Source organism: Coregonus clupeaformis, chromosome 10, assembly GCF_020615455.1.
Source record: "Coregonus clupeaformis isolate EN_2021a chromosome 10, ASM2061545v1, whole genome shotgun sequence".
NCBI lineage: Eukaryota > Metazoa > Chordata > Actinopteri > Salmoniformes > Salmonidae > Coregonus > Coregonus clupeaformis.
The window spans coordinates 57,059,246-57,086,548 of record NC_059201.1 but is presented as its reverse complement, the minus strand read 5'-3'; the positions used below and the strand labels follow the sequence as shown (position 1 = coordinate 57,086,548).

At 42.3% G+C, this 27,303-nt stretch overlaps 1 protein-coding gene across 3 annotated transcripts in view; it reads right to left on the bottom strand.

The window, feature by feature from the left end:
• Positions 1 to 27,193, bottom strand: part of ppp4r1l (protein phosphatase 4, regulatory subunit 1-like) — a 56,731-nt gene extending 29,538 nt beyond the window's left edge. For 2 of the 3 annotated variants that reach the window (XM_041888788.2, XM_041888789.2), the window contains exons 1-12: positions 27,070 to 27,193; positions 26,092 to 26,136; positions 25,380 to 25,509; positions 24,603 to 24,709; positions 24,160 to 24,302; positions 18,534 to 18,680; positions 17,542 to 17,649; positions 16,934 to 16,999; positions 16,232 to 16,390; positions 15,880 to 16,004; positions 15,165 to 15,658; positions 9,053 to 9,327 (exon numbers count right to left, since the gene is read on the bottom strand). In XM_041888788.2, coding sequence (XP_041744722.2) covers positions 9,053 to 9,327; positions 15,165 to 15,658; positions 15,880 to 16,004; positions 16,232 to 16,390; positions 16,934 to 16,999; positions 17,542 to 17,649; positions 18,534 to 18,680; positions 24,160 to 24,302; positions 24,603 to 24,709; positions 25,380 to 25,509; positions 26,092 to 26,136; positions 27,070 to 27,076 — 1,806 coding nt within the window. In that variant the 5' untranslated portion in view covers positions 27,077 to 27,193. Of the gene's footprint in view, positions 1 to 9,052; positions 9,328 to 15,164; positions 15,659 to 15,879; positions 16,005 to 16,231; positions 16,391 to 16,933; positions 17,000 to 17,541; positions 17,650 to 18,533; positions 18,681 to 24,159; positions 24,303 to 24,602; positions 24,710 to 25,379; positions 25,510 to 26,091; positions 26,137 to 27,069 lie in introns of those variants that run through there. The other variant, XM_041888790.2, reaches the window with a different exon arrangement.
• Between the last annotated feature and the right edge of the window lie 110 nt (positions 27,194 to 27,303).

Sequence of the window (27,303 nt, the reverse complement as noted above, 5' to 3'; positions counted from 1 at the left end):
AAGACAGGATTGTGTCGAGGCACAGATCTGGGGAAGGGTACCAAAACACTTCTGCAGCATTGAAGGTCCCCAAGAACACAGTGGCCTCCATCATTCTTAAATGGAAGAAGTTTGGAACCACCAAGATTCTTCCTAGAGCTGTCGGCCCGGCCAACCTGAGCAATCGGGAGAGAAGGGACCTGGTCAGGGAGGTGACAAAGAACCTGATGGTCACTCTGACAGAGCTCCAGAGTTCCTCTGTTGAGATGGGAGAACCTTAAAGAAGGACAACCCATCTCTGCAGAACTCCACCAATCAGGCCTTTATGGTAACGTGGCCAGATGGAAGCAACTCCACAGTAAAAAGCACGACAGCCCGGTTGGAGTTTGCCAAAAGGCACCTATAGGACTCTCAGACCATGAGAAACAAGATTCTCTGGTCTGATGAAACCAAGATTGAACTCTTTGGCCTGAATGCCTAGTGTCACGTCTGGAGGAAACCTGGCACCATCCCTACGGTGAAGTATGGGGATGGCAGCATCATGCTGTGGGGATGTTTTTTCAGTGGCAGGGACTGGGAGACTAGTCAGGATAAATGGAAAGATGAACGGAGCTAAGTACAGACAGATCCTTGATGAGAACCTACTCCAGAGCGCTCAGGACCTCCGACTGGGGGTGAAGGTTCACCTTAAAACAGGACATCGACCTTAAGCACACAGCCTAGACAACGCTGGAGTGGCTTCGGGACAAGTCTCAATGTCCTTGAGTGGCCCAGCCAGAGCCCGGACTTGAACCTGATCGAACATCTCTGGAGAGACCTGAGAATAGCTGTGCAGCGACGCTCCCCATCCAACCTGACTGAGCTTGAGAGGATCTACAGAGAAGACTGGGAGAAACTCCCCAAATACAGGTGTGCCAAGCTTGTAGCGTCACACCCAAGAAGACTCGAGGCTTTAATCGCTGCCAAAGGTGCTTCAACAAAGTACTTAGTAAAGGGTCAGTATACTTATGTAAATGTGATTTCAGTTTTAGATTTTTAATACATTTGCAAACATTTCTAAAAATCTGTTTTTGCTTTGTCATTGTGGGGTATTGTGTGTAGATTGATGAGGGAAAAAAACGATTTAATCAATTTTAGAAAAAGGCTGTAATGTAACAAAATGAGGAAAAGTCAAGGGGTCTGAATACTTTCCGAATACACTGCATCTAATCAAGATATATATCCTTTTCATATATATACAGTTGAAGTCGGAAGTTTACATACACTTAGGTTGGAGTCATTAAAACTTGTTTTTCAACCACACCACACATTTCTTGTTAACAAACTATAGTTTTGGAAAGTCGGTTAGGACATCTACTTTGTGCATGACAAGTAATTTTTCCAACAATTGTTTACAGACAGATTATTTCACTTATAATTCACTGTTTCACAATTCCAGTGGGTCAGACGTTTACATACACTAAGTTGACTGTGCCTTTAAACAGCTTGGAAAATTCCAGGAAATGATGTCATGGCTTTAGAAGTTTCTGATAGGCTAATTGACATAATTTCAGTCAATTGGAGGTGTACCTGTGGATGTATTTCAAGGCCTACCTTCAAACTCAGTGTCTCTTTGCTTGACATCATGGGTAAATCAAAAGAAATCAACCAAGACCTCAGAAAAAAAATGGTAGACCTCCACAAGTCTGGTTCATCCTTGGGAGCAATTTCCAAACGCCTGAAGGTACCACGTTCATTTGTACAAACAATAGTACACACAAGTATAAACACCATGGGACCACGCAGCCGTTATACCGCCCAGGAAGGAGACGTGTTCTGTCTCCTAGAGATGAACGTACTTTGATGCGAAATGTGCAAATCAATCCCAGAACAACAGCAAAGGACCTTGTGAAGATGCTGGAGGAAACAGGTACAAAAGTATCTATATCCACAGTAAACCGAGTCCTATATCGACATAACCTGAAAGGCTGCACAGCAAGGAAGAAGCCACTGCTCCAAAACCGCCATAAAAAAGCCAGACTACGGTTTGCAACTGCACATGGGGACAAAGATCGTACTTTTGAGAAATGTCCTCTGGTCTGATGAAACAAAATTAGAACTGTTTGGCCATAATGACCATCGTTATGTTTGGAGGAAAAAGGGGGAAGGCTTGCAAGCCGAAGAACACCATCCCAACCGTGAAGCACGGGGGTGGCATCATGCTGTGAGGGTGCTTTGCTGCAGGATGGACTGGTGCACTTCACAAAATAGATGGCATCATGAGGAAGGAAAATTATGTGGTTATATTGACGCAACGTCTCAAGACATCAGTCAGGAAGTTAAAGCTTGGTCGCAAATGGGTCTTCCAAATGGACAATGACCCCAAGCATACTTCTAAGGTTGTGGTAAAATGGCTTAAGGACAACAAAGTCAAGGTATTGGAGTGGTCATCACAAAGCCCTGACCTCAATCCTATAGAAAATGTGTGGGCAGAACTGAAAAAGTGTGTGCGAGCAAGGAGGCCTACAAACCTGACTCAGTTACACCAGCTCTGTCAGGAGGAACGGGACAAAATTCCCCCAATTTCTTGTGGGAAGGTTGTGGAAGGCTACCCGAAACGTTTGACCCAAGTTAAACAATTTAAAGGCAATGCTACCAAATACTAAATGAGTGCATGTAAACTTCTGACCCACTGGGAATGTGATGAAAGAAATAAAAGCTGAAATAAACTGACATTACACATTCTTAAAATAAAGTGGTGATCCTAACTGACCTAAAACAGGGAATATTTACTAGGATTAAATGTCAGGAATTGTGAAAAACTGAGTTTAAATGTATTTGGCTAAGGTGTATGTACATTTCTGACTTCAACTGTGTGTGTGTACAGTGAGGGAAAAAAGTATTTGATCCCCTGCTGATTTTGTACGTTTGCCCACTGACAAAGAAATTATCAGTCTATAATTTTAATGGTAGGTTTATTTGAACAGTAAGAGACAGAATAACAACAAAAGAATCCAGAAAAACGCATGTAAAAAATGTTATAAATTGATTTGCATTTTAATGAGGGAAATAAGTATTTGACCACCTCTCAATCAGAAAGATTTCTGGCTCCCAGGTGTCTTTTATACAGGTAACGAGCTGAGATTAGGCGCACACTCTTAAAGGGAGTGCTCCTAATCTCAGCTTGTTACCTGTATAAAAGACACCTGTCCACAGAAGCAATCAATCAATCAGATTCCAAACTCTCCACCATGGCCAAGACCAAAGAGCTCTCCAAGGATGTCAGGGACAAGATTGTAGACCTACACAAGGCTGGAATGGGCTACAAGACCATCGCCAAGCAGCTTGGTGAGAAGGTGACAACAGTTGGTGCGATTATTCGCAAATGGAAGAAACACAAAATAACTGTCAATCTCCCTCGGCCTGGGGCTCCATGCAAGTTCTCACCTCGTGGAGTTGCAATGATCATGAGAACGGTGAGGAATCAGCCCAGAACTACACGGGAGGATCCTGTCAATGATCTCAAGTGAGTTGGGACCATAGTCACCAAGAAAACAATTGGTAACACACTACGCCGTGAAGGACTGAAATCCTGCAGCGCCTGCAAGGTCCCCCTGCTCAAAAAAGCACATATACAGGCCCGTCTGAAGTTTGCCAATGAACATCTGAATGATTCAGAGGAGAACTGGGTGAAAGTGTTGTGGACAGATGAGTCCAAAATCGAGGTCTTTGGCATCAACTCAACTCGCCATGTTTGGAGGAGGAGGAATGCTGCCTATGACCCCAAGAACACCATCCCCACCGTCAAACTTTGGGGGTGTTTCTCTGCTAAGGGGACAGGTCAACTTCACCGCATCAAAGGGACGATGGACGGGGCCATGTACCGTCAAATCTTGGGTGAGAACCTCCTTCCCTCAGCCAGGGCATTGAAAATGGGTCGTGGATGGGTATTCCAGCATGACAATGACCCAAAACACACGGCCAAGGCAACAAAGGAGTGGCTCAAGAAGAAGCACATTAAGGTCCTGGAGAGGCCTAGCCAGTCTCCAGACCTTAATCCCATAGAAAATCTGTGGAGGGAGCTGAAGGTTCGAGTTGCCAAACGTCAGGCTCGAAACCTTAATGACTTGGAGAAGATCTGCAAAGAGGAGTGGAACAAAATCCCTCCTGACATGTGTGCAAACCTGGTGGCCAACTACAAGAAACGTCTGACCTCTGTGATTGCCAACAAGGGTTTTGCCACCAAGTACTAAGTCATGTTTTGCAGAGGGGTCAAATACTTATTTCCCTCATTAAAATGCAAATCAATTTATAACATTTTTGACATGCGGTTTCTGGATTTTTGTTGTTGTTATTCTGTCTCTCACTGTTCAAATAAACCTACCATTAAAATTATAGACTGATCATGTCTTTGTCAGTGGGCAAACGTACAGAATCAGCAGCAGGGGATCAAATACTTTTTTCCCCTCACTGTATATATATATTTTTTTACAAATGTTAGAATCATTCTTCCACTTTGACAGAGTATTTTGTGTAGCTCATTCACAAAAAATGACAATTCAATACATTTGAATCCCACCTTGTAAACACAAAACGCGGAAAAAGTAAAGGGGTGTGAATACTTTCTGAAGGCACTGTACATCACTGGGGCTGAACTCAGAGGAAGGCCCTAAAAATGGTCAAAGACTCCAGCCACTCAAGTCATACATATCGCTCTGGTACCGCACGGCAAGCGGTACCGATGCACCAAGTCTGGAAGCAACAGGACCCTGCACAGCTTCTACCCCCAAGCCATAAGACTGCTAAATAGTTCCAAGTTAACCAAATAGCTACCCGGATTATCTCCATTGACCCATTTTGCACAAACTTTGACTAATCACATACGCTGCTGCTACTGTTTACAGTCATGGTCAAAAGTTTTGAAAATGACACAAGTAATGGTCTTCAAAGTTTGCTGCTTCAGTGTTTTTAGATATTTTTGTCAGATGTTACTATGGTATACTGAAGTATAATTACAATCATTCCATAAGTGTCAAAGGCTTTTATTGACAATTACATTAAGTTTATGCAAGAGTCAATATTTGCAGTGTTGACCCTTCTTTTTAAAGACCTCTGCAATCCGCCCTGGCATGCTGTCAATTAACTTCTGGGCCACATCCTGACTGATGGCAGCCCATTCTTGCATAATCAATGCTTGGAGTTTGTCAGAATTTGTGGGTTTTGTTTGTCCACCCGCCTCTTGAGGATTGACCACAAGTTCTCAATGGGATTAAGGTCTGGGGAGTTTCCTGGCCATGGACCCAAAATGTCAATGTTTTGTTCCGAGCCACTTAGTTATCACTTTTGCCTTATGGCAAGATGCTCCATCATGGTGGAAAAGGCATTGTTCGTCACCAAACTGTTCTTGGATGGTTGGGAAAAGTTGCTCTCAGAGGATGTGTTGGTACCATTCTTTATTCATGGCTGTGTTCTTAGGCAAAATTGTGAGTGAGCCCACTCCCTTGGCTGAGAAGCAACCCCACACATGAATGGTCTCAGGATGCTTTACTGTTGGCATGACACAGGACTGATGGTAGCGCTCACCTTGTCTTCTCCGGACAAGCTTTTTTCTGGATGCCCCAAACTATCGGAACGGGGATTCAGAGAAAATGACTTTACCCCAGTCCTCAGCAGTCCAATCCCTGTACCTTTTGCAGAATTTCAGTCTGTCCCTGATGTTTTTCCTGGAGAGAAGTGACTTCTTTGCTGCCCTTCTTGACACCAGGCCATCCTCCAAAAGTCTTCGCCTCACTGTGCGTGCAGATGCACTCACACCTGTCTGCTGCCATTCCTGAGCAAGCTCTGTACTGGTGGTGCCCCGATCCCGCAGCTGAATCAACTTTAGGAGATGGTCCTGGCGCTTGCTGGACTTGCTTGGGCGCCCTGACGCCTTCTTCACAACAATTGAAGAACCTCTCTCCTTGAAGATCTTGATGATCCGATAAATTGTTGATTTAGGTGCAATCTTACTAGCAGCAATATCCTTGCCTGCGAAGACCTTTTTGTGCAAAGCAATGATGACGGCACGTGTTTCCTTGCAGGTAACCATGGTTAACAGAGGAAGAACAATGATTTCAAGCACCACCCTCCTTTTAAAGCTTCCAGTCTGTTATTCTAACTCAATCAGCATGACAGAGTGATCTCCAGCCTTGTCCTCGTCAACACTCTCACCTGTGTTAACAAGATAATCACTGACATGATTGTCAGCTGGTCCTTTTGTGGCAGGGCTGAAATGCAGTGGAAATGTTTTTTGGGGATTACGTTCAGACTTTGTGAAAATAAAATATTTGTGTCATTCTCAAAACTTTTGACCACAACTGTACTATCCGTCACTTTATTACTAGTTATACAGTGCCTTCGGAAAGTATTCAGACCCCTTGAATATTTCCACGTTGTTAGGTTACAGCCTTACCCTAAAATTGATTCAATTGTTTTTTCCCATCAATCTACACACAATACCACATATTGACAAAGCAAAAACAGTTTTTTTGCTAATTTATTAAAAATGAAAAATATCACATTTACATAAGTATTCAGACCCTTTACACAGTACTTTGTTGAAGCACCTTTGGCATTGATTACAGCCTCGAGTCTTCTTGGGTATGACACTACAAGCTTGGCACACCTGTATTTGGGGAGATTCTCCCATTCTTCTCTGCAGATCCTCTCAAGCTCTGTCAGGTTGGATGGGGAGCGTTGCTGCACAGCTTTTTTTCAGGTCTCTCCAGAGATGTTCGATCAGGTTCAAGTCCGGGCTCTGGTTGGGCCACTCAAGGACATTCAGAGACTTGTCCCGAAGCCACTCCAGCGTTGTCTTGGCTGTGTGCTTAGGGTCGTTGTCCTGTTGGAAGGTGAAACTTCGCCCCAGTCTGAGGTCCTGAACGCTCTGGAGCAGGTTATCATCAAGGATCTCTCTGTACATTGCTCCGTTCATCTTTGCCTCGATCCTGACTAGTTTCCCAGTCCCTGCCACTGAAGAAAATCCCCACAGTATGATGCTGCCACCACCATGCTTTACCGTAGGGATGGTGCCAGGTTTCCTCCAGACGTGACACTAGGCATTCAGGCCAAAGAGTTCAATCTTGGTTTCATCAGACCAGAGAATCTTGTTTCTCATGGTCTCAGAGTCTTTAGGTGTCTTTTGGCAAACTCCAAGCGGGCTGTCATGTGCCTTTTACTGAGGACTGGCTTCCGTCTGGCACTCTACCATAAAGGCCTAATTGGTGGACTGCTGCAGAGATGGTTGTCCTTCTGTAAGTTTCTCCTATCTCCACAGAGGAACTCTAGAGCTCTGTCAGAGTGACCATATGGTTCTTGGTCACCTTCCTGACCAAGGCCCTTCTTCCCCGATATCTCAGTTTGGCTGGGCAGCCAGGTGTAGGAAGAGTCTTGGTGGTTCCAAACTTCTTCCACTTAAGAATGACGTAGGCCACTGTGTTCTTTGGGACCTTCAATGCTGCAGAAATGTTTTGGTACCCTTCCCAGATCTGTGCCTCGACACAATCCTGTCTCGGAGCTCTACGGACAATTCATTTGACCTCATGGCTTGGTTTTTGCTCTGACATGCACTGTCAACTGTGGGACCTTATATAGATAGGTGTGCGTCTTTCCAAATCATGTCCAATCAACTGAACTCACCACAGGTGGACTCCAATCAAGTTGTAGAAACATCAAGGATGATCAATGGAAACAGGATGCACCTGAGCTCAATTTCGAGTCTCATAGCAGTGTGGAAATGTATGCACTCACTAACTAAGTCGCTCTGGATAAAAGCGTCTGCTAAATGACTAAAATGTAAAAATAGCAAAGGGTCTGAATACTTATGTAAATAAGGTATACATTTTTTGTTTTGAATAAATGTGTAAACATTTCTTCAAACCTGTTTTCGCTTTGTCATTATGGGTCATTGTGTGTAGATTGATGAGGATTTTTATTTATTTAATCTATTTGAGAATAAGGCTGTAACTTAACAAAATGTGGAAAAAGTCAAGGGGGCTGAATACTTTCCGAAGGCACTGTAAGTACATATCTACTTCAATTACCTCGTACCCCTGCACATCGGTACTGGTACCACTTGCATATAGCCAAGTTATCGTTACTCATTGTGTATCTATTATTATGTGTTTTACTTTTCTATTATTCCTCTATTTTCTCTCTCTCTGCATTGTTGGGTAGAAATACAGTGTAGACATTGTTAATGTTGTAAATGGCTGATTTTTAATGGAATATCTACATAGGCATACAGAGGCCCATTATCAGCAACCATCAGTCCTGTGTTCCAATGGCACGTTGTATTTGCTAATCCAAGTTTATCATTTTAAAAGGCTAATTGATCATTAGAAAACCCTTTTGCAATTATGTTAGCACAGCTGAAAACTGTAGTGCTGATTAAAGAAGCAATAAAACTGGCCTTCTTGAGACTAGTTAAGTATCTGGAGCATCAGCAATTGTGGGCTCGATTACATGCTCAAAATGGCCAGAAACAAATAACTTTCTTCTGAAACTCGTCAGTCTATTCTTGTTCTGATAAATTAAGGCTATTCCATGCGAGAAATTGCCAAGAAACTGAAGATCTCGTTCAACGCTGTGTACTACTCCCTTCACAGAACAGCATAAACTGGCTCTAACCAGAACAGAAAGAGGAGTGGGAGGCCCTGGTGCACAACTGAGCAAGAGAACAAATACATTAGTGTCTCTGGTTTGAGAAACACACGCCTCACAGGTCCTCAACTGGCAGCTTCATTAAACAGTACCCGCAAAACACCAGTCTTCACTGTTGACGTTGAGACTGGTGTTTTGCGGGTATTATTTAATGAAGCTGCCAGTTGAGGACCTGTGAGGCTCAGCACACACACACAGCTCTGCTCATCTCTATCATTATCAGATATTAAATTTAGAATGAAAAAAGAATGTGTTCATGCAACATTTGTTAGTGCATTGCTTCGATTCGTTCCACTTATTAAATCACTTCAAGCTAAATGTATTGTATTGAAGCCCATTTATCTAGATGTGTATCGAATCATGCTTGTAAGGAGAGATGCACATCCCTACTCACCACACTGCTGTGGTCCGAGTCGTCCCGTACAAGGACAGGCGAGTCGGGGGATGATTCCTGAGACTCTATGGGTGCCGAATCAGTGGTCTGCTGGGGAGGCTCCTTATGTGCCTGTTCCTCCTCAGCGGTCCCTCCGTTCTTGGAGAACTCCTCGTCTGGTTCCCCTTCCCCATCCTCATCCTCTGGTGGCTGGCTCTCTGACTGACTCTCCGTCTCCTCAGATTGGGTCTCCAGCTGGGCAGCCTTCAGGGCGGCCGAGAGCACCTGCACTTGGGCTGGGAGACGCATACGGAAACACAGAGACACAAAGACACAACCACGTGGTCTTGAATACACAGGTCAAATGTACAGACTATTAAAAGTGGAACTGACAGCGTTTTAAGTACTTTGCAGATATGAAACAAACAGACAATCATAATATTAGGCAAAACTATAACATTCCCAGTTTATGCTACAAAACCTACTTCATAAGGGGTAACAAAATAGGTTATATTTGACAAAAAATTCCATGACGTAGAGTAAGGGATTTTTGGCAGAAAAGATGGATGCAGTTCAACACATGATTAATATAGTTCATTCACCAATACTTTTCTTGGTAGTCCAACAAATATTGCTATCAGGTTGTAAATCACAGCTGGCCTAGTACATCGTTTGCTGCCTCCAGCCCTTCGGGATGCACTGTTTTAGTTTCAATGACTCAATGTTTTGCACAAAAACGGATGAATGTAACTAAGGCTGGGAATGTCAATACAATCAAACTAGCAGATTAATGTAACTAAGGCTGGGAATGTCAATACAATCAAACTAGCGTCAATCATGGCCCCGTGTAGCTCAGTGCGCTTGCAACGCCAGGGTTGTGGGTTCGTTTCCCACGGGGGGCCAGTATGAAAAAAAAAATGTATGCACTCACTAACTAAGTCGCTCTGGATAAGAGCATCTGCTAAAAAAAATATCATAACATGGCTAATAGGCTAGTTTATCGATTTATGTCTCTATTTATTTAGCCAGCTAGAAACACAGAGCCTAACGCTAGCTAGCTAGCTGCTGTGAGGATGTCATGTCATTGGACGAGCGGGTGAGTGGTCGACTTTATCCCCCATATATTTTTTGGTGGCTGAAGCTAGAGATGCAGGTGTTATTTGGTTAGCTAGAAGGAAATGTGAATCACTTTGCTAGCTAGCTATGCTGAACTGTTATCCACAGTTAACATATATCTTAGTTGTCAATCAAATGTATTTGGCATCGATCAAATGGGAGGGTAGGCTGGCAAGTTCCCATTCAGTTGTCAAAACGTGGTTTGGGACAAGCATGCATTAGCAGGCAAGCTGCAGAAGGGCTAGCAGGCTACTTTTCCCCATCGTTTATCAGTCCAATTTTGACGGCCAACTACAAGCAAAAAAAAGTTTGAGAGGTTTATCTACTGTTCCCTCATTAGATTTTAGTTCATCTCGCTCTGGCTAACACTTCTCAACTTCCGGACTTGTCTCTGTGCTGTTTGTTGCTACTTGGCTATCTGCCAAACTTTTCAGCCGAAAAAGCTAAGTAGTAACATTAACATTATGCCATCTAATTGCAGTCGCTGTACTCATAATATACAGGAGAACTATCTGCCCCTCCCAAAAGAAAGAATTTGTAGATAATTGGCTCTCTTTCTGGGACTCACCCACAAACAGGACCAAGCCTGGCCAGCTGAGGAGTGACGGACTCCATCCAAGCTGGAGAGGTGCTCTCATCTTATCTATCAACATAGACAGGGCCCTAACTCCACAATGAAATGGGGTGCAGGCCAGGCAGCAGGCTGTTAGCCAGCCTTCCAGCTTAGTGCAGTCTGCCACTAGCACAGTCAGTGTAGTCCGCTCAGCTATCCCCATTGAGGCCGTGTCTGTGCCTCGATCTAGGTTGAGCAAATCTCACTGGAATAAAGACCTCCTCCATTCCTGTCATTATTAAAAGATAGTAATATCTCACATCTCAAAATAGGGCTACTTAATGTTAGATCCCTCACTTCCAAGGCAGTCAACGAACTAATCACTGATCATAATCTTGATGTGATTGGCCTGACTTAATCATGGCTCAAGCCTGATGAATTCACTGTGTTACATGAGGCCTCTCCTCCTGGTTATACTAGTGACCATATCCCCTGCGCAAAGGCGGAGGTGTTGCTAAAATTTACGACAGCAAATTTCAATTTAACCCCCACCAAAAAAAGACTTTTCATCTTTTGAGCTTCTAGTCATGAAATCTATGCAGCCTACTCAATCACTTTTTATAGCTACTGTTTACAGGCCTCCTGGCCATATACAGCGTTCCTCACTGAGTTCCCTGAATTCCTATCGGACCTTGTAGTCATTGCAGATAATATTCACATTTTTGGTGACTTTAATATTCACATGTAAAAGTCCACAGACCCACTCCAAAAGGCTTTTAGAGCCATCATCGACTCAGTGGGTTTTGTCCAACATGTCTCCGGACCTACTCATTGCCACAGTCATACCCTGGATCTAGTTTTGTCCTGTGGAATAAATATTGTGGATCTAAATGTTTTTCCTCATAATCCTGGACTATCGGACCACCATCTTATTACATTTGCAATTGCAACAAATCATCTGCTCAGACCCCAACCAAGGATCATCAAAAGCAGTGCTATAAATTCTCTGACAACCCAAAGATTCCTAGATGCCCTTCCAGACTCCCTCTACCTACCCAAGGACGTTGGAGTACAAAAATCGGTTAACCACCTAACTGAGGATCTAAATGTAACCTTGTGAGATACCCTAAAAACTTTAAAAAATTGTCACAAGAAATTTGCTCCCTGGTATACAGAAAATACCCGAGCCCTGAAGAAAGCGTCCAGAAAATTGGAACGGAAATGGCGCTCCACCAAATTGGAAGTCTTCCGACTAGCTTGGAAAGACAATACCGTGCAATATCGAAGAGCCCTCACTGCTCCTCGATCATCCTATTTTATCAACCTTATTGAAGAGAATAAGAGCAATCCTAAATGTATTTGATACTGTCGCAAAACGAACTAAAAAGCAGCATTCAACAAGAGAGGATGGCTTTCACTTCAGCAGTGATGAATGTTAACTTCTTCGATGAAAAGATCATGATCATTAGAAAGCAAATTACAGACTCCTCTTTGAATCTGCATATTTCTCCAAAGCTCAGTTGTCCTGAGTCTGCACAGAACTGCCAGGACCTAGGATCAATGGAGACACTACATTTTTTAAAATCCTGTATCTCAACACATTCATGAAAATAGTCATGGCCTCTAAACCTTCAAGCTGCATACTGCACCCTATTCCAACTAAACTACTGAAATAGCTACTTCCTGTGCTTGGCCCTCCTATATTGAACATAATAAATGGCTCCCTCTCCGCCAGATATGTACCAAACACACTAAAATTGGCAGTAATAAGGCCTCTCTTGGAAAAGCCAAACCTTGACCCAGAAAATGCAAAAAACTATCGGCCTATATCGAATCTCCTTCCTCTCAACATTTTTAGAAAAAGCTGTTGCGCAGCAACTCACTGCCTTCCCGAAGACAAATGATGTATACGAAATGCTTCAGTCTGGTTTTCGACCCCATCCTAGCACTGAGACTGCACTCGTGAAGGTGGTAAATTACCTTTTAATGGCTCTGCATCTGTCCTCGTGCTCCAAGACCTTTGTGCTGCTTTTGACACCATCGATCACCACATTATTTTGGAGAGATTAGAAACCTTAATTGGTCTACACAGACAAGTTCTTGCCTGGTTTAGATCTATCTGTCTGAAAGATATCAGTTCGTCTCTGTGGATGGTTTGTCCTCTGACAAATCTATTGTAAGTTTCTGCATTCCTTAAGGTTCTGTTTTAGTACCTCTATTGTTTTCACTATATACTCAACTGCTTGGTGATGTCATTCGGAAACACAATGTCAACTTTCACTGCTATGCGGACGACACACAGCTCTACATTTCGATGAAACATGGTGAAGCCCCAAAATTGCCTACCCTGGAAGCCTGTGTTTCAGACATAAGGAAGTGGATGGCGGCAAATGTTTTACTTTTAAACTCTGACAAAACAGAGATGCTAGTTCTAGGTCCCAAGAAACAAACAGATCTGCTGTTGGAGCTGACAATTAATATTGATGGTTGTACAGTCGTCTCCAATAAAACTGAAAGACCTCAGCGTTACTCTGGACCCTGATCTCTTTTGACGAACATATCAAGAATATTTAAAGGACAGCTTTTTTCCATCTTCGTAACATTGCAAAAATCAGAAACGGTTTGTCCAAAAATGATGCAGAAAAGCTAATCCATGCTTTTGTCACTTCTAGATTAGACTACTGCAATGCTCTACTCTCTGGCTACCCGGATGAAGCACTAAATAAACTTCAGTTAGTGCTAAAAACTGCTGCTAGACTCTTGACTAGAACCCAACAATGTGATCATATTACTCCAGTGCTAGCCTAGTGCTAGCCTCTCTACACTGGCTTCCTGTTAAGGCTAGGGCTGATTTCAAGGTTTTACTGCTAACCTACAAAGCATTACATGGGCTTGCGCCTACCGATCTCTCCGATTTGGTCCTGCCGTACATACCTACACGTACGCTACAGTCACTAGACGCAGGCCTCCTTATTGTCCCCAGAATTTCTCCTATAGAGCTCAATTTTTATGGAACGGTCTGCTTACCCATTTGAGAGACGCAGACGCGGTCTCAACCTTTAAGTCTTTACTGAAGACTCAGCTCTTCAGTAGGTGCTATGATTGAGTGTAGTCTGGCCCAGGGGTGCAAAGCTGAACGGCAAGGCACTGGAGCGACGAACCGCCCTTGCTGTCTCTGCCTGGCCGGCTCCCCTCTCTCTACTGGGATTCTCTGCCTCTGACCATTATTACGGGGGCTGAGTCACTGGCTTACTAGTGCTCTTCCATGCCGTCCCTAGGAGGGGTGCGTCACTTGAGTGGGTTGAGTCACAGACGTGATCTTCCTGTCCGGATTTGCGCCCCCTCGTTGGAGGAGATCTTTGTGGGCTATACTAAGCCTTGTCTCAATGTAGTAAGTTGGTCTGTTGATATCCCTCTAGTGGTGTGGGGGCTCTGCTTTGGCAAAGTGTCAGTCTGTTTGGGTCAGTCTGTTATCTGGTGTCCTGTGTGAATTTAAGTATGCTCCCTCTAATTCTCTCCCTCTCCTCCCGGAGGACCTGAGCCCTAGGATCATGCCTTAGGACTACCTGGCCTGATGACTCCTGGCTGTCCCCAGTCTACCTGGTCGTGCTGCTGCTCCAGTTTCAACTGTTCTGCCCCCTCAGAGCCTGGTTCCTCTCTAGGTTTCTTCCTAGGTTCATGCCTTTCTAGGGAGTTTCTGTATAGCACTTTGTGACATCTGCTGATGTAAAAAGGGCTTTATAAATACATTTGATTGATAGTTGTTGATGTGCATAGGCAACTTAGGGGGAGAGAGCCTACCTGTTCATGGTTGTTTGATCAGCAGGAATGTAAAGTTCCCAAATGTAAGAGGACTCCTGTGGTATTTACATATTTGCAGAAATCCATTCAGGTTTATTTTGTGTCTTTTGGCAAACGCTTTCTAATGATCTAAAGTCGCGCTGTTGCTACTGCCTGTAAACACACAATCCAGTTCAAAGAGAATGATGGCAGGCCCGTGTGGCAAATGGCTTATTTGCATATAGGCCTACTGTATCGCTGATTGGTTATGGTGCGCCGGTCTGTGTGGTGTCTGGTCCTGGACAAGACTGACACGTTTTTATTCGGTTTTATTGCAGTGTCTATCAACTGTCCAAACGCACGGATGCTTTCCCACTCTATATTGCTATACAATTTTCACAAATGCTTTACTCTACATCATTCCCAAACAATCTATGATAGTATGAAAACGTCAATATTTAAGTGCTTGCTTCAAAGAAAATGTAAAACAGGCGTCATATTCTTCCTGGGGGTGTACATGATTTTATGTTGCTAAATTGCTGTCAGTTCCACTTTAAGTTCAGTGAGTCAAATAATGCTGTGACGGTTGGATAGTATCACCATAAAACACAATGTTCTAAATTATTGCACCAATTATCTTTTTATTAACAACCTTTGAGGAGACATGCTTTCCTCAAACCTCACCTTGTGCATCGGGGTCGTCCATGTGGGGCTGGAGGCAGTCCAACACCTTCTGGATCTGAGAGCTGGTGACTGGCTCCAGACTAGCCATCTCCTTCTTTCCCTCCATCTCCCCGTCCTCTAGCACCATCTCCTCCTTCTTCTCTCCCTTCGTCTGGTTCTGCAGAGGACCCTCGTCTTTCAGTATCTCCAGCTCCTCGCTGATATCCGGTAACGGAGGCCTCCAGTAGTGGAAAGAGTTAAAATTCTCGTCTGTTTGTTCCGTCTCCTTGTTTTTGTTGTTTGTGGGAGGAGGGTTGTTGTTGTTGTTGCGTTCCTGGCCTTCGTGTCGGTCTCGGGGAGGAGTGTGTGTGGAGTCGCCGCCGCTGTCTCCCCCGGACATGCATTCTACGGATGGGGTGGAGCGGCCATCTTGGTTGATGGGTGTGTGCGAGGGTCTCTCTGTGGTGCCGTTGAAGGAGCAGTGCATGGAGGACTCGATGCAGAGGTGGGAATCTCTGCAACAGACAGCCAATCAGAGATCCCCCTTTATTTCCCTCTTCAATTACATCAAACTTTTAATTGCATTTAAAAAAAAATCACAACACTATACTAGATGAAAAAGTCAAAACAAGAAAGGCTATTGGTACATTTGACTAATATGGTCCATTTTGAATAGTGTTTTTGGACCCAGAGTCGAACGGTGACAGTGTGTGTGTGTTTGTGCGTGGGTCCTAACCTGTCAAAAGGACACCTGGGGATCTCCAGTAGTGTGCCGTCCTCTTTGAAGTAGAGGCCTGTGCTGGAGGGGTTGGCAAAGGTGGAGATGAAGCGTCCCAGAGACTGAAAGGCAGCCTGGCGCACCTGGAGGGTCAAGAGAGTATGTTTAACACATCATTGAATAGAACATAGTAACACACACACAAATAATTCATATATGTATCTCTATGATGTTCACCGTCAATTCATTATCAAGAGAATTACACTATTATCATTGTAATTTAAGGCCATTCTTGCGAAAAATATGTTTCATACAAACATCACCAGAATAGCATGGTGTTTATAAGTGTGCGTCTGGCGTAGGCTCTTACCCAGCGTGATTGGTCACTGATGAGGCTGATGAAGAGGGGGGACAGTTTAGTGCGTCGCACTTCGGGGGAGGTGGAGTTGGAGACGATCATGAAGCACTCTGCGCACGCCTTCCGGATGCCCCACAGGCTATCCGAGCACAGGTCAAAGAACTTGGACATCTGGTGACAGAAGAGAATGATTACTAGGGATGTATTCATTAGTGGAGACCGTAGCAAACCAGTTTCTCATTGGACAAATTCAGGTAGGCTTCCATTTGGTTCTTAATGAATATACACCAGTTCCATAACTACATGATCGTGTTCATTAGGCACAAAATGGAAGAAAACACTCCTAAACGGAGTGAAATTCGAAGGTACTCTACCTGTTGTTGCAAACCTTTTTGCTACGGTGTGTCCTATTGAACATAACCCAGATATTTATTGTATGTTAAAGGAAAACTCCACCCAAAAACTATATTTTGGTATTTGTTTCATTAGCCCATTGGTAACATAAGCAAAGCATTTTGGGACTATGTCAACAATGGGCTAATGAAACAAATACCAAAAGATAGTTTTTGGGTGGAATTTTCCTTTAAGGAATGCCAAGAACACAATGGTGGTTAAAACCAGCATGTTGTGTAATGATAGACATGTACATATCTTTGAGATTGTGAGGAGGAAATAAAGCAACATTCTAGTGACATTTTTACAAATGTTTCCCACCAGTAGTTTCTCTGTGGCATCCTGACCCACAATGGAACAGAACTCTCCGAAATTGGCTGCACACACCTGAAGGAAAACAGTGTAAAAAATAATAACTGATGTTAAACAGTTTGTTCATGTAATCTTTTTGTGGCTCATAAATTCTGCTTGAGTACCAGAAAAAAAAAACAAAAAAAACATTTTATCCAATAAAATGTTTATCCATGTCAGCCTTACAGAATTGTATTCGAATGCAACAGCACTAAGCGGGCATCATTGGGACACAGTCTGAGGCACATTACAGTCATCACAAGCTCAGGGAAATCCACAGGGGTTCAAATAAAATCATCCCTTTCCTACTCCCAAATACACCTTCCCCAACTGGCACAAACTTCACGAGAGGATTAAAATTCCAAAACAGAAAACAACAGTACTGTAGGCCTTCATACTGAGTAACAAAACACATTATTAGGCAACTGCATTCATTCGGTGTTGTGAAAATGTTGGATGAATAGAGATGGGAAATACAATCCTTCAGCGACTACCATAAACGGTGTGATCTAATGTGGGAGCATGTTTTCTACGGGTTCAAGTTGGATACAGAGAAGTGTGTGTGTGTGTGTGTTCACCTTGCGGACTTGGAAGAGCCTGGCATCACTGCACAGCTCACAGAAGCGCAGCAGCAGCAGGTGCTCCACTGTGTCTTTGCTCAGCATGGTTACCAGCTTACACATGATCTACAGAACAAGGAGAGAGAGGAGAGGACACGGGAATCAATGGTATTGTAACGGAATCCACAGGGGCTCCAGGATGAAGTTTTCCCTAGGTACAGATCTAGGATCAGCTTCCCCTTCCCCAAACCTAACCTTAACCATTAGAGGGGAAAATGCTAAAACTGACCAAAAGATCAACATCTAGGGTCAACTTCACCCTACAGCTCACGGATCCAAGCACAAAGGATGCACAGTGCTTGATTCTCAAAAAGCACTATTGCACTTGGACTCAGTGGAGGATTTAGCAGGGCATTCCACGCAGCCTTAGCATTACACAGCTAACAGTATTTGAAAAAGCAACGTCAAGCTTACAAAACTAAAACCCTCTTTAACACATATGGTACTGGTAGTGACCATGGATTCATGCAGACTTCTCTAGCCACTGCCCATCCTCTGCAGCTGCATTGATCACATATTGACCTAAATATTTTGGGCTAGGGTCCACTAACAACTATCCTCTTTCTTCAGATCCAGGGATCAGCCTATATCCTCTTTGTCTGACATTTGTTTTTGGTATTATGGCTCAGAACCACTCATCTTGCATATTTGTGTCTTTATACCCTGTATGTCTTTTTGACCTGTAGATCTTTATTAAAGTCGGGTGAAAAACACACACTTAAAGAAAAACATGGTAATATAACAGACTACTGGACATAAAGAAAAACTGGCCATAAGAACGTAAAGATCAATGGATACTGGCAAGATTAGTTGTTCTGGCTTCTCACCGAGTGCGTTTTACATAAAATTGTATTAAAGTCAATTCTGCATTTCTTCAGTTTCTGTGAACTAAATCAACATGTGAGCTTGAATCATCAATAAACCCAAAGCCCAAAGTAATCTTATCTTACCGCGACAGCCTCTATCTTGTAGTCGTCGTCGCTGCTGGGCTCGGTGAGGTCTAGTAGAACAGGACACACTTTGGTCTCCATGTCGCCCTTGCAGATGAGGCCCTGCTCTAACAGCACTAGCAGGGCCGCCTGACTGGTCTTCCGCACCTTAGGAAAAAGACCACATCTGTCAGTACTGACATCTACAATAAAGTGTTAGCTTAGCCTGGAAATACAGAAAGATTATAGCTCCGGACTAGCGGTTATTGTGCTCCACACATTTGTTTCTAGGCTTGGGCTGTATCCAGATTTTCATATTGTCATACCGTCGTTATCTTATCCCAGCATTTACAGTATTACCGGCATAGCACACAACGGGCGCTAAAAATGCAAGAAAAGGCCAATGGGGCTCTAACCAGAATGCTAACAGAATTAGCACAAACTAATAGCAAAATGACAGACACTGTTAGCCTAAAAGCTAACGAGTGAAAACGAACAAACTACACTGAACAAGAATATAAACGAAACATGTAAAGTGTTGGTCCCATGTTTCATGAGCTGAAATAAATGATGCCAGAAATTCTCCATACACACAAAAAGCTTATTTCTCTCAAATGTTTCTCTAAAATTATCTTTGCCAAGATAATCCATCTTTAAAAACAAAGGTGTCATTGTACGCTGATGATTCATGTTTTCTTTAAAATCCACAACTTGAATCCCTCCACAGCCTCATAGAGGATCTAGATACATTTTCTAACCTCTCTGGATTACAACCAAATTATGACAAATGTACTATATTACGTATTGGATCAATAAAAAATAAAAAATGTACATTACCATGTAGTTTACCAATAAAATGGTCTGATGGGAAACTGGATATACTCGGAATACATATCCCAAATGAAATAAATGATCTCACTCCAATATGTTTTAATCGAAAGTTAGCAAAAATAGATAAGATCTTGCTACCTGTCAATTTGTGGAAAAATCACCCTGATTAACTCTTTAGTATTATCCCAGTTTACCTATTTGATTATGGTCTTGCCTACGCCTAGCGAACAGTTTTTTTAAATTATATGAGAAAAAAATATTCAATTTTATTTGGAACGGCAAGCCAGAAAATTAAACGGGCCTATTTATATAATGAATATGAATTCGGAGGACAGAAATGATTAAATATTAAAGCATTAGACCTATCACTAAAAGCTTCAGTCATACAAAAGTTATACTTAAATCCGAACTGGTTCTCTAGCAAATTAGTAAAATTGTTTCACCCAATGTTCAAGAATGGCCTTTTTCCCTTTATTCAGATTACAACCTCTCACTTTCAGTTATTTGAAAAGGAAATAATCTCCCAAATATCACCATTTCTAAAATAAGCCATAGAAAGTTGGTTGCAATTTCAATTTAATCCTCCAGAAACAACAGACCAAATAATGCAACAAATAGTGGTTAAACTCAAATATACTAATTGATAAAAAAACATTATTTGTTTAAACATTTTTTTTTAAAGTTATGATCTTCGTAAATGATATCATAGGTAGGACTGGTGGAGTTGTCGCACATGCAGCTAACAAAAACATATGGAAATGTCTGCTCTACCCAAAATTACAACCAAATAATTGCAGCATTACCGCAAAAATGGAAGAGGAAAGTGGAAGGGGGAAAAAGTAAGGAACTTGTCTGTCGGCCTTGCATTAAAGAAAATTGTGATAAATAAAAAAGTATACCAGTTTCCTTTAAGGACCAAAGTATTGACAGCCGTCCCATTTAGATTGCAAAATAGTTGGGAAGAGATTTTTGACGTACCGATTCCATGGCACAGTGTTTATGAAGTAATACACAAAACGACGCCGGATTCAAAACTTAAGAATTTTGTATAATAATTTAAATTGAACAATTCTGCTACCAATAGAATATTATTGATATGGGGGATACAATCATCCCAGCTCTGCAGATTTTGCTGCGAAGAGACAGAATCATTAGATCATTTGTTTTGGTAGTGTCCATTTGTAGCTTGTTTTTGGACACAGGTCCAGGAATGGCTAAAGGATTGCAATATTTACCTGGAGCTAACCCTGCAGATAGCACTACTGGGTGATCTGAAAAGTCATAGTAAATCGATCAATAATATAATAATACTTTAAGCAAAAATGTTTATTTTCAATTTACAATCTGTAGAAACAATGAGAATAGAAGGGTTCAGAACTTTTGTAAAACATCACAGTACAGTTGAAAAATATATGGCAAATAGAAATCCAATATGGATATGTGGCCCCGTGTAGCTCAGTTGGTAGAGCATGGCGCTTGCAACGCCAGGGTTGTGGATTCAATTCTCACGGGGGCCAGTATGAAGAAATGTATGCACTCACTAACTGTAAGTCGCTCTGGATAAGAGCATCTGCTAAATGACTAAAATGTAAAAATGTAAATGTTAAGAAATAGATGAGAGGTGTTGAATGGAGTTGAAGGATTGGACTAATAACAACAACTAATAACAACAAGATAACTAATGTAAAGCATACGGTGTCCATAATAAGTATATAGGTTATAGGTTGAGAGCTTTTGTGAAAGTTAGAAAGATATGGCATATAGAAGCAAACCGGTGAAAATGATCGGAGAGGTTGAGGGTAGAGGAAGTTCAGGAGTAAAAACAAACAAAATATAATTATTGTAGAATTGACTGTGTCCATAAAATGTATATAGTATGTATAAGCCAGAAGAAGAGGCTTAAGCATTGTTGTTCACTAGTTTACTCCAATTAGGGAAGGGGTGGTGGGGTTGGAAAGTAATAAAGGGAAATAAAAAATTTTTTTAAGTGCTATGAAAAAGTATTTGCCCCCTTTCTAATTTTCTCTACTTTTGCATATTTGTGATACTGAATGTTATCAGATCTTCAACCAAAACCTAATATTAGATAAAGGGAACATAAGTGAACAAATAACACAACAATTACATATTTATTTCATAAACAAAGTTATGCAACACCCAATTCCCCTGTGTGAAAAAGTAATTGCCCCCTTACACTCAATAACTGGTTGTGCCACCTTTAGCTGCAATGACTCCAACCAAATGCTTCCTGTAGTTGTTGATCAGTCTCTCACGTCGCTGTGGAGGAATTTTGGCCCAGTCTTCCATGCAGAACTGCTTTAACTCAGTGACGTGAGGGTTTTCAAGCATGAACTGCTCGTTTCAAGTCCTGCCACAACATCTCAATTGGGATTAGGTCTGGACTTTGACTAGGCCATTCCAAAACATCAAATGTGTTGCTTTTTAGCAATTTTCATGTAGACTTGATTGTGTGTTTTGGATCATTGTCTTGCTGCATGACCCAGCTGCGCTTCAGCTTCAGCTCACAGACGGATGGTCTGACATTCTCCTGTAGAATTCTCTGATACAGAGCAGAATTCATGGTTCCTTCTATTAACGCAAGTCGTCCAGGTCCTGAGGCAGCAAAGCATCCCCAAACCATCACACCACCACCACCATGCTTGACCTTTGGTATGATGTTCTTACTGTGGAATGCAGTGTTTGGTTTTCGCCAGGCATTACTGGAACCATGTCGTCCAAAAAGTTATACTTTTGAATCATCTGTCCATAGAACGTTCTTCCAAGAGTCTTGATGATCATCCAGGTTCTTTTTGGCAAACTTGAGTCAACTTTTTGGACAAGATGGGTCCCATTATGCCTGGCGAAAACCAAACACTGCATTCCACAGTAAGAACATCATACCAAAGGTCAAGCATGGCAAGGTGGCACAACCAGTTATTGAGTGTAAGGGGGCAATTACTTTTTCACACAGGGGAATTGGGTGTTGCATAACTTTGTTTATGAAATAAATATGTAATTGTTGTGTTATTTGTTCACTTATGTTCCCTTTATCTAATATTAGGTTTTGGTTGAAGATCTGATAACATTCAGTATCACAAATATGCAAAAGTGGAGAAAATTAGAAAGGGGGCAAATACTTTTTCATAGCACTATATATATATATATATATATGCGAGAGAAAAAAACATATGGGGGATTGGAAGTGATGCAGACAATTACATTGATGGAAGTTACAATCTATCTGCAATATTAAGGCTGATCTACCCTCTAAAAAAAATAAAAAATCCATCCACCTAACAGGTGTGGCATATCAAGAAGCTGATTAAACAGCATTATCATTACACAGGCACCCCTTGTGCTGGGGACAATAAAAGGCCACTCTAAAATGTGCAGTTTTGTCACACAACAATGCCACAGATGTTGAGGGAGCGTGCAATTGACATGCTGACTGCAGGAATGTCCACCAGAGCTGTTGCCAGAGAATGTAATGTTAATTTCTCTACCATAAGCCGCCTCCAACATCGTTTTAGAGAACTTGGCAGTACGTCCAAACGGCCTCACAACCGCAGACCACGTGTATGGCGTTGTGTGGGTGAGCGGTTTTCTGATGTCAACATTGTGAACAGTGTGCCCCATGGTGGCGGTGGGATTATGGTATGGGCAGGCATAAGCTACGGACAATGAACACAATTGCATTTTATCGATGGCAATTTGAATGCACAGAAAACCCGTGACGGGATCCTGATGCCCATTGTGAGGCCCTTTACTTTTAAGGTATCTGTGACCAACAGATGCATATCTGTATTCCCCGTCATGTGAAATCCATAGATTAGGGCCTAATTTATTTATTTCAATTGACTGATTTCCTCATATGAGCTCTAATTCTTTGAAATTCTTGCATGTTGCATTGATATTTTTGTTCAGTATAATTGCAAAGACAGGCAAATCCAGCTCATAGAGTTATACAAGCATAGCTAGTAGCTACCGAATGTCATTGTCGGTGAGTGTGGACATTTACAAGCTAAAGTGAACGAGATACATTGTGATGCATGCTTTTCTGAAGGAAGAGCAGCATGTGTACACGGAGCAGAGGGGAGAAGAACTGAGGAGAAGAAAAAAAACGCTAGTAGGAAGCACAGGGAACAAAATGGCAGCTGTAAAGATAACTCATCCAGAGCTCTTTGACTTCTGGCAGCATGCCATTCTAAGATATCTGATAGCAAACATTTCGTAGTGAATTGCATTCAAGTGTCACTTTATCACCTCATGTGCTCCGCACAACAGTGACTCGCCGATAGATATTGAACGCTATGGACTCGATAGATATTGAAAGCTATGGACCAGCTCCCGCCATCTCCCGTTGTGCTATTTACAAACAAACACGTGACTGGCTCAACTGTTCAGGGGAGCTACCGTAAGCTTCATAATGTCAAATAATGTGACAGGTGAAATGAAGAACGCAGTCTGCTTCATCTACTAACGTATTGCACAAGCTGACTGCAGGTATTAACTTAAAAAGTAGCTACAAATATTCAAATTTATTGAAAAACATATAATAAATAGTTTTGACGGTATTGAAAAAACATCCTGTGGCTTTTTCCAAATACCCTGGTATATGGTGTATAAGGTATGCCTATTTGTTTCACAGTATTTTGAACTTGTTGAATTTACATTTAGGCCTAACAATCAACTTTTATAATCCACAGGCACAAATGACAGGCACAGGGTGTCAGTAGTGTCTTAACTGCTTAAGATAATGTCAACATTTTGTTGTGGTCCATTGTTTGCAGTTAGAGTGGGAGTCATTTGTTCCTACCTGGTTATTGGGGTCTGTGAGATAGCGCACCACGATGGGCACCAGGTATCTGGAGAAGGCTGCTGGGAAGTTGGGCTGGCTCTCGTGTAGGAACATGGCGATGTTGGGCACCTGCTCCATCAGCTCGGCGCGCACGGTGGGCTCTGAGCACACGCACACGCACGAAGATGACAGACATAGGGAGATGATGGTCACAAACGTGCATAAAAAAAAAAAAAGCCCTAACAATGCAATTTATTTTGTATTGGGGGTTTCGGGCCAATTGCATGTAAATGTCAATTTGGGGATCAGTTCAGACATGTAAATGTCAATTCAAGTAAATTCAAGGATTAAATTGCACTCCAATTGATAGCTAACCTTCCATGTCCAATTCCAGTGACCACAAACATGACAGAATCGTAAAATAATATGAGGGAGAGAAAAAAATTAAAAATAACATCTACCTCCGTCTTCTGACATTCGGGCAACTGTCTCCATGACACTAATAAAGTCATTCTCATTGTCACTGAACTCTCGAAGCACATCAAGCAGCCCGCGTGCCACGATCTGCCTAGAAAGCAACACAAGCCCCAAGTTAGTGCCTGGGCCAACATCTAGCCAAAGCAGCATAACGGCCCGTAGCTGACAAACTTGGAAATCACCCCACTGAGGACTTGAACTCAACAAGCAGAGCATGAAAACAGCCTTTCCATGAGTTGAGTTCAACTGGGGGCTTTGGAGGGCTGTTGATGGGTTGCTGTTAAAGGTTTGCAGAGGCGATGTGCACAAGCTATACCAAAAGCACACACACACCGAGGTCTTTAAAACCACTGAGGGCATCTGGCAGGCTTTTATTTTTCATTGGGCAGAAAGCAAGAAGAAACCACATCAGAAACACATAGGTCAAACCAGGCCCGTCTTAACAAGCGTGGTGCCTCACAAGTTAATGTCTTGAAGCAGTGTGAGTGAGAGACCTGGCAGTACCGAATGCCCAGCCTTCACTCAGGCCATTCACTAACGCCCCGACATAATTTGTTACATTCCCGCCGTGCCAAGCCATGAGCCCAGGTTTGTTTGAATTCACAAGAACACAGAGAACCAGAACTTTTCAATCAACACTGTATTGTGGTCAAACATTGCAAAAACAAATGGCAGTCATCTTGAACATCACATTATCTCTAAACATTTGCTATTGCTTCCCTGTGGCATGTATCCAAGTGCGTGACCATATTCGGTCCTACCTGTTGAAGACGTTTTCACTGAAGGCATATTTCTCTAGTCTCCCCAGGGGGGTGAGATTGTCTTGCCCTGCGTCCAAGAAAGCTGTGATGCGAATTCCATCACACTCTGATCCATAGTCATCGAACCCAACTGTACAGGAGGAAAATAACAAATTCAGAATCAGAATTGTTCAAGATGAAGTTAGTGAGTGTGGAGTCTAGGTAAGTAAGCACAATCATCTCGACAAGGAACCACTTGTCGAAATAAGCTCAGTGTTTCAATTATCATATTGATATAAGTGCGCTTTGAGGTGATCCTGGCACAAGTAGTAAGACACCACTTTTAACCCGAGTAAGCAAGTGAAAAAGTGACAGCTGTCTGTTTCAGTTACAAAATTGGTAGGCTGTGCTTGCCTTGCATCATGGGTGATAGAGTATTGTTTCATTGCCCTAAACAAGAGGGATAGATGTTCTATTTTGCTAATAACAGCTTGCCTGAACCCAGAGGGAGGCATCTGACATATAATGTTAGGGGGTGACTGTTAACAGTGTTACATTTCATGTGGACAAACAGGGTCAACCAGAAACGGCAGGCTCCCTAAAAGCCTCAAACTGTGGAAGTTGTCAGAAAAGCCTGCATCATCTGTCTCCCAGTCTCAGTAACTCTTTCTACATGAACTACACAATAATTGAACATGGCATTTGAAACATATTGGTGAGGGGGAATACTCACAGTCATCCAAATCATCATGACCATCTTCAAAATATAAAGACAGACCTGCAAAAAGGAATGGTGAAGAGTACTGATTTTACTTTATGTAATCAACATACCTTCCATCATTAGATAATTCCACCACTCCCTGGGGATCAGAGGGTTGGCTAATACGTCAACTGTTACTATGTAGGAGAAAATGGCCAAGTGCCTCAATGATCTAACGTTAGCAAGCTAGTTAATACATTTGATTTGGTTGAAGCCAGGGAGACATCTAGCTAGCTAAATCCAGTGGTAACAAGTAAGACCACACAGTGCAGTGGCTAGCTGCCAATGTTTACAAAATAGAACATAGGGACATTTCCGGGCTAATTCTATAACCAAACTAAAAAACAAACCCTTCCCATAACAAATCTTGTTTATACTGTTTCAGCAAAGGAAATGATCGAATAAACGCTAACATTGCTAGCTAGCTACTCTATATACGGTTGCCAAATCACAAGGTAACTTGCTAGCTAACGTTATATGTCTTTGTTTTGGTTTTGAGCTGGATTTGGTATGCCAAGATATCGGCGTAGAGGCTAGCTTGCCAGGTCAACCGGCTAACTTAGCTAGCTAGCTTAGGCATGAAAGCAAGTCGACCTGACATATTTAACTAACGTTAGCTACATACCTAGCTAGTAGCTAGACCTAATACACAATACATTATAACTACAACCCATACCTAGAAACAACATTTGCAGTGGCAATGTTGTCAACAACAAGCAGATATAAATACTAGAACTGGCAAGCATAGTTAGCTGACATTAGCTATAGCTAACGGGCTAGTTAGCCTTTTCGCTTGAAAACACAGCTTGCTTCCCAGGTATCGTAATTGATTGAAAACAACACACAATAAAACCAGAAATGACATGTCAATGTATGCGACTTTTCATAAAATACACCCTAAACGGCATTTTTACAAGTTTCGAATAAATGTTATTATGATAGCCACATTACCTGCCATCTTGATTATCTGCTCGACGAGCTCCCGTGTGGGCTGTCACTCAACGTAGCCAAAACTACTTCCTGAAAGTACTTCCTGATGTTGTTTTTCATGTGTTTTTATCAAGTAAACAATAATTTAGTTGGATATGTGACAACATCTACGTTAGGATTATTGCAACGAACATAAAGAAACCGTGATGGCTTCATAGCTATATTTCCAAACAAAAAATAAACATAAGTGTCACG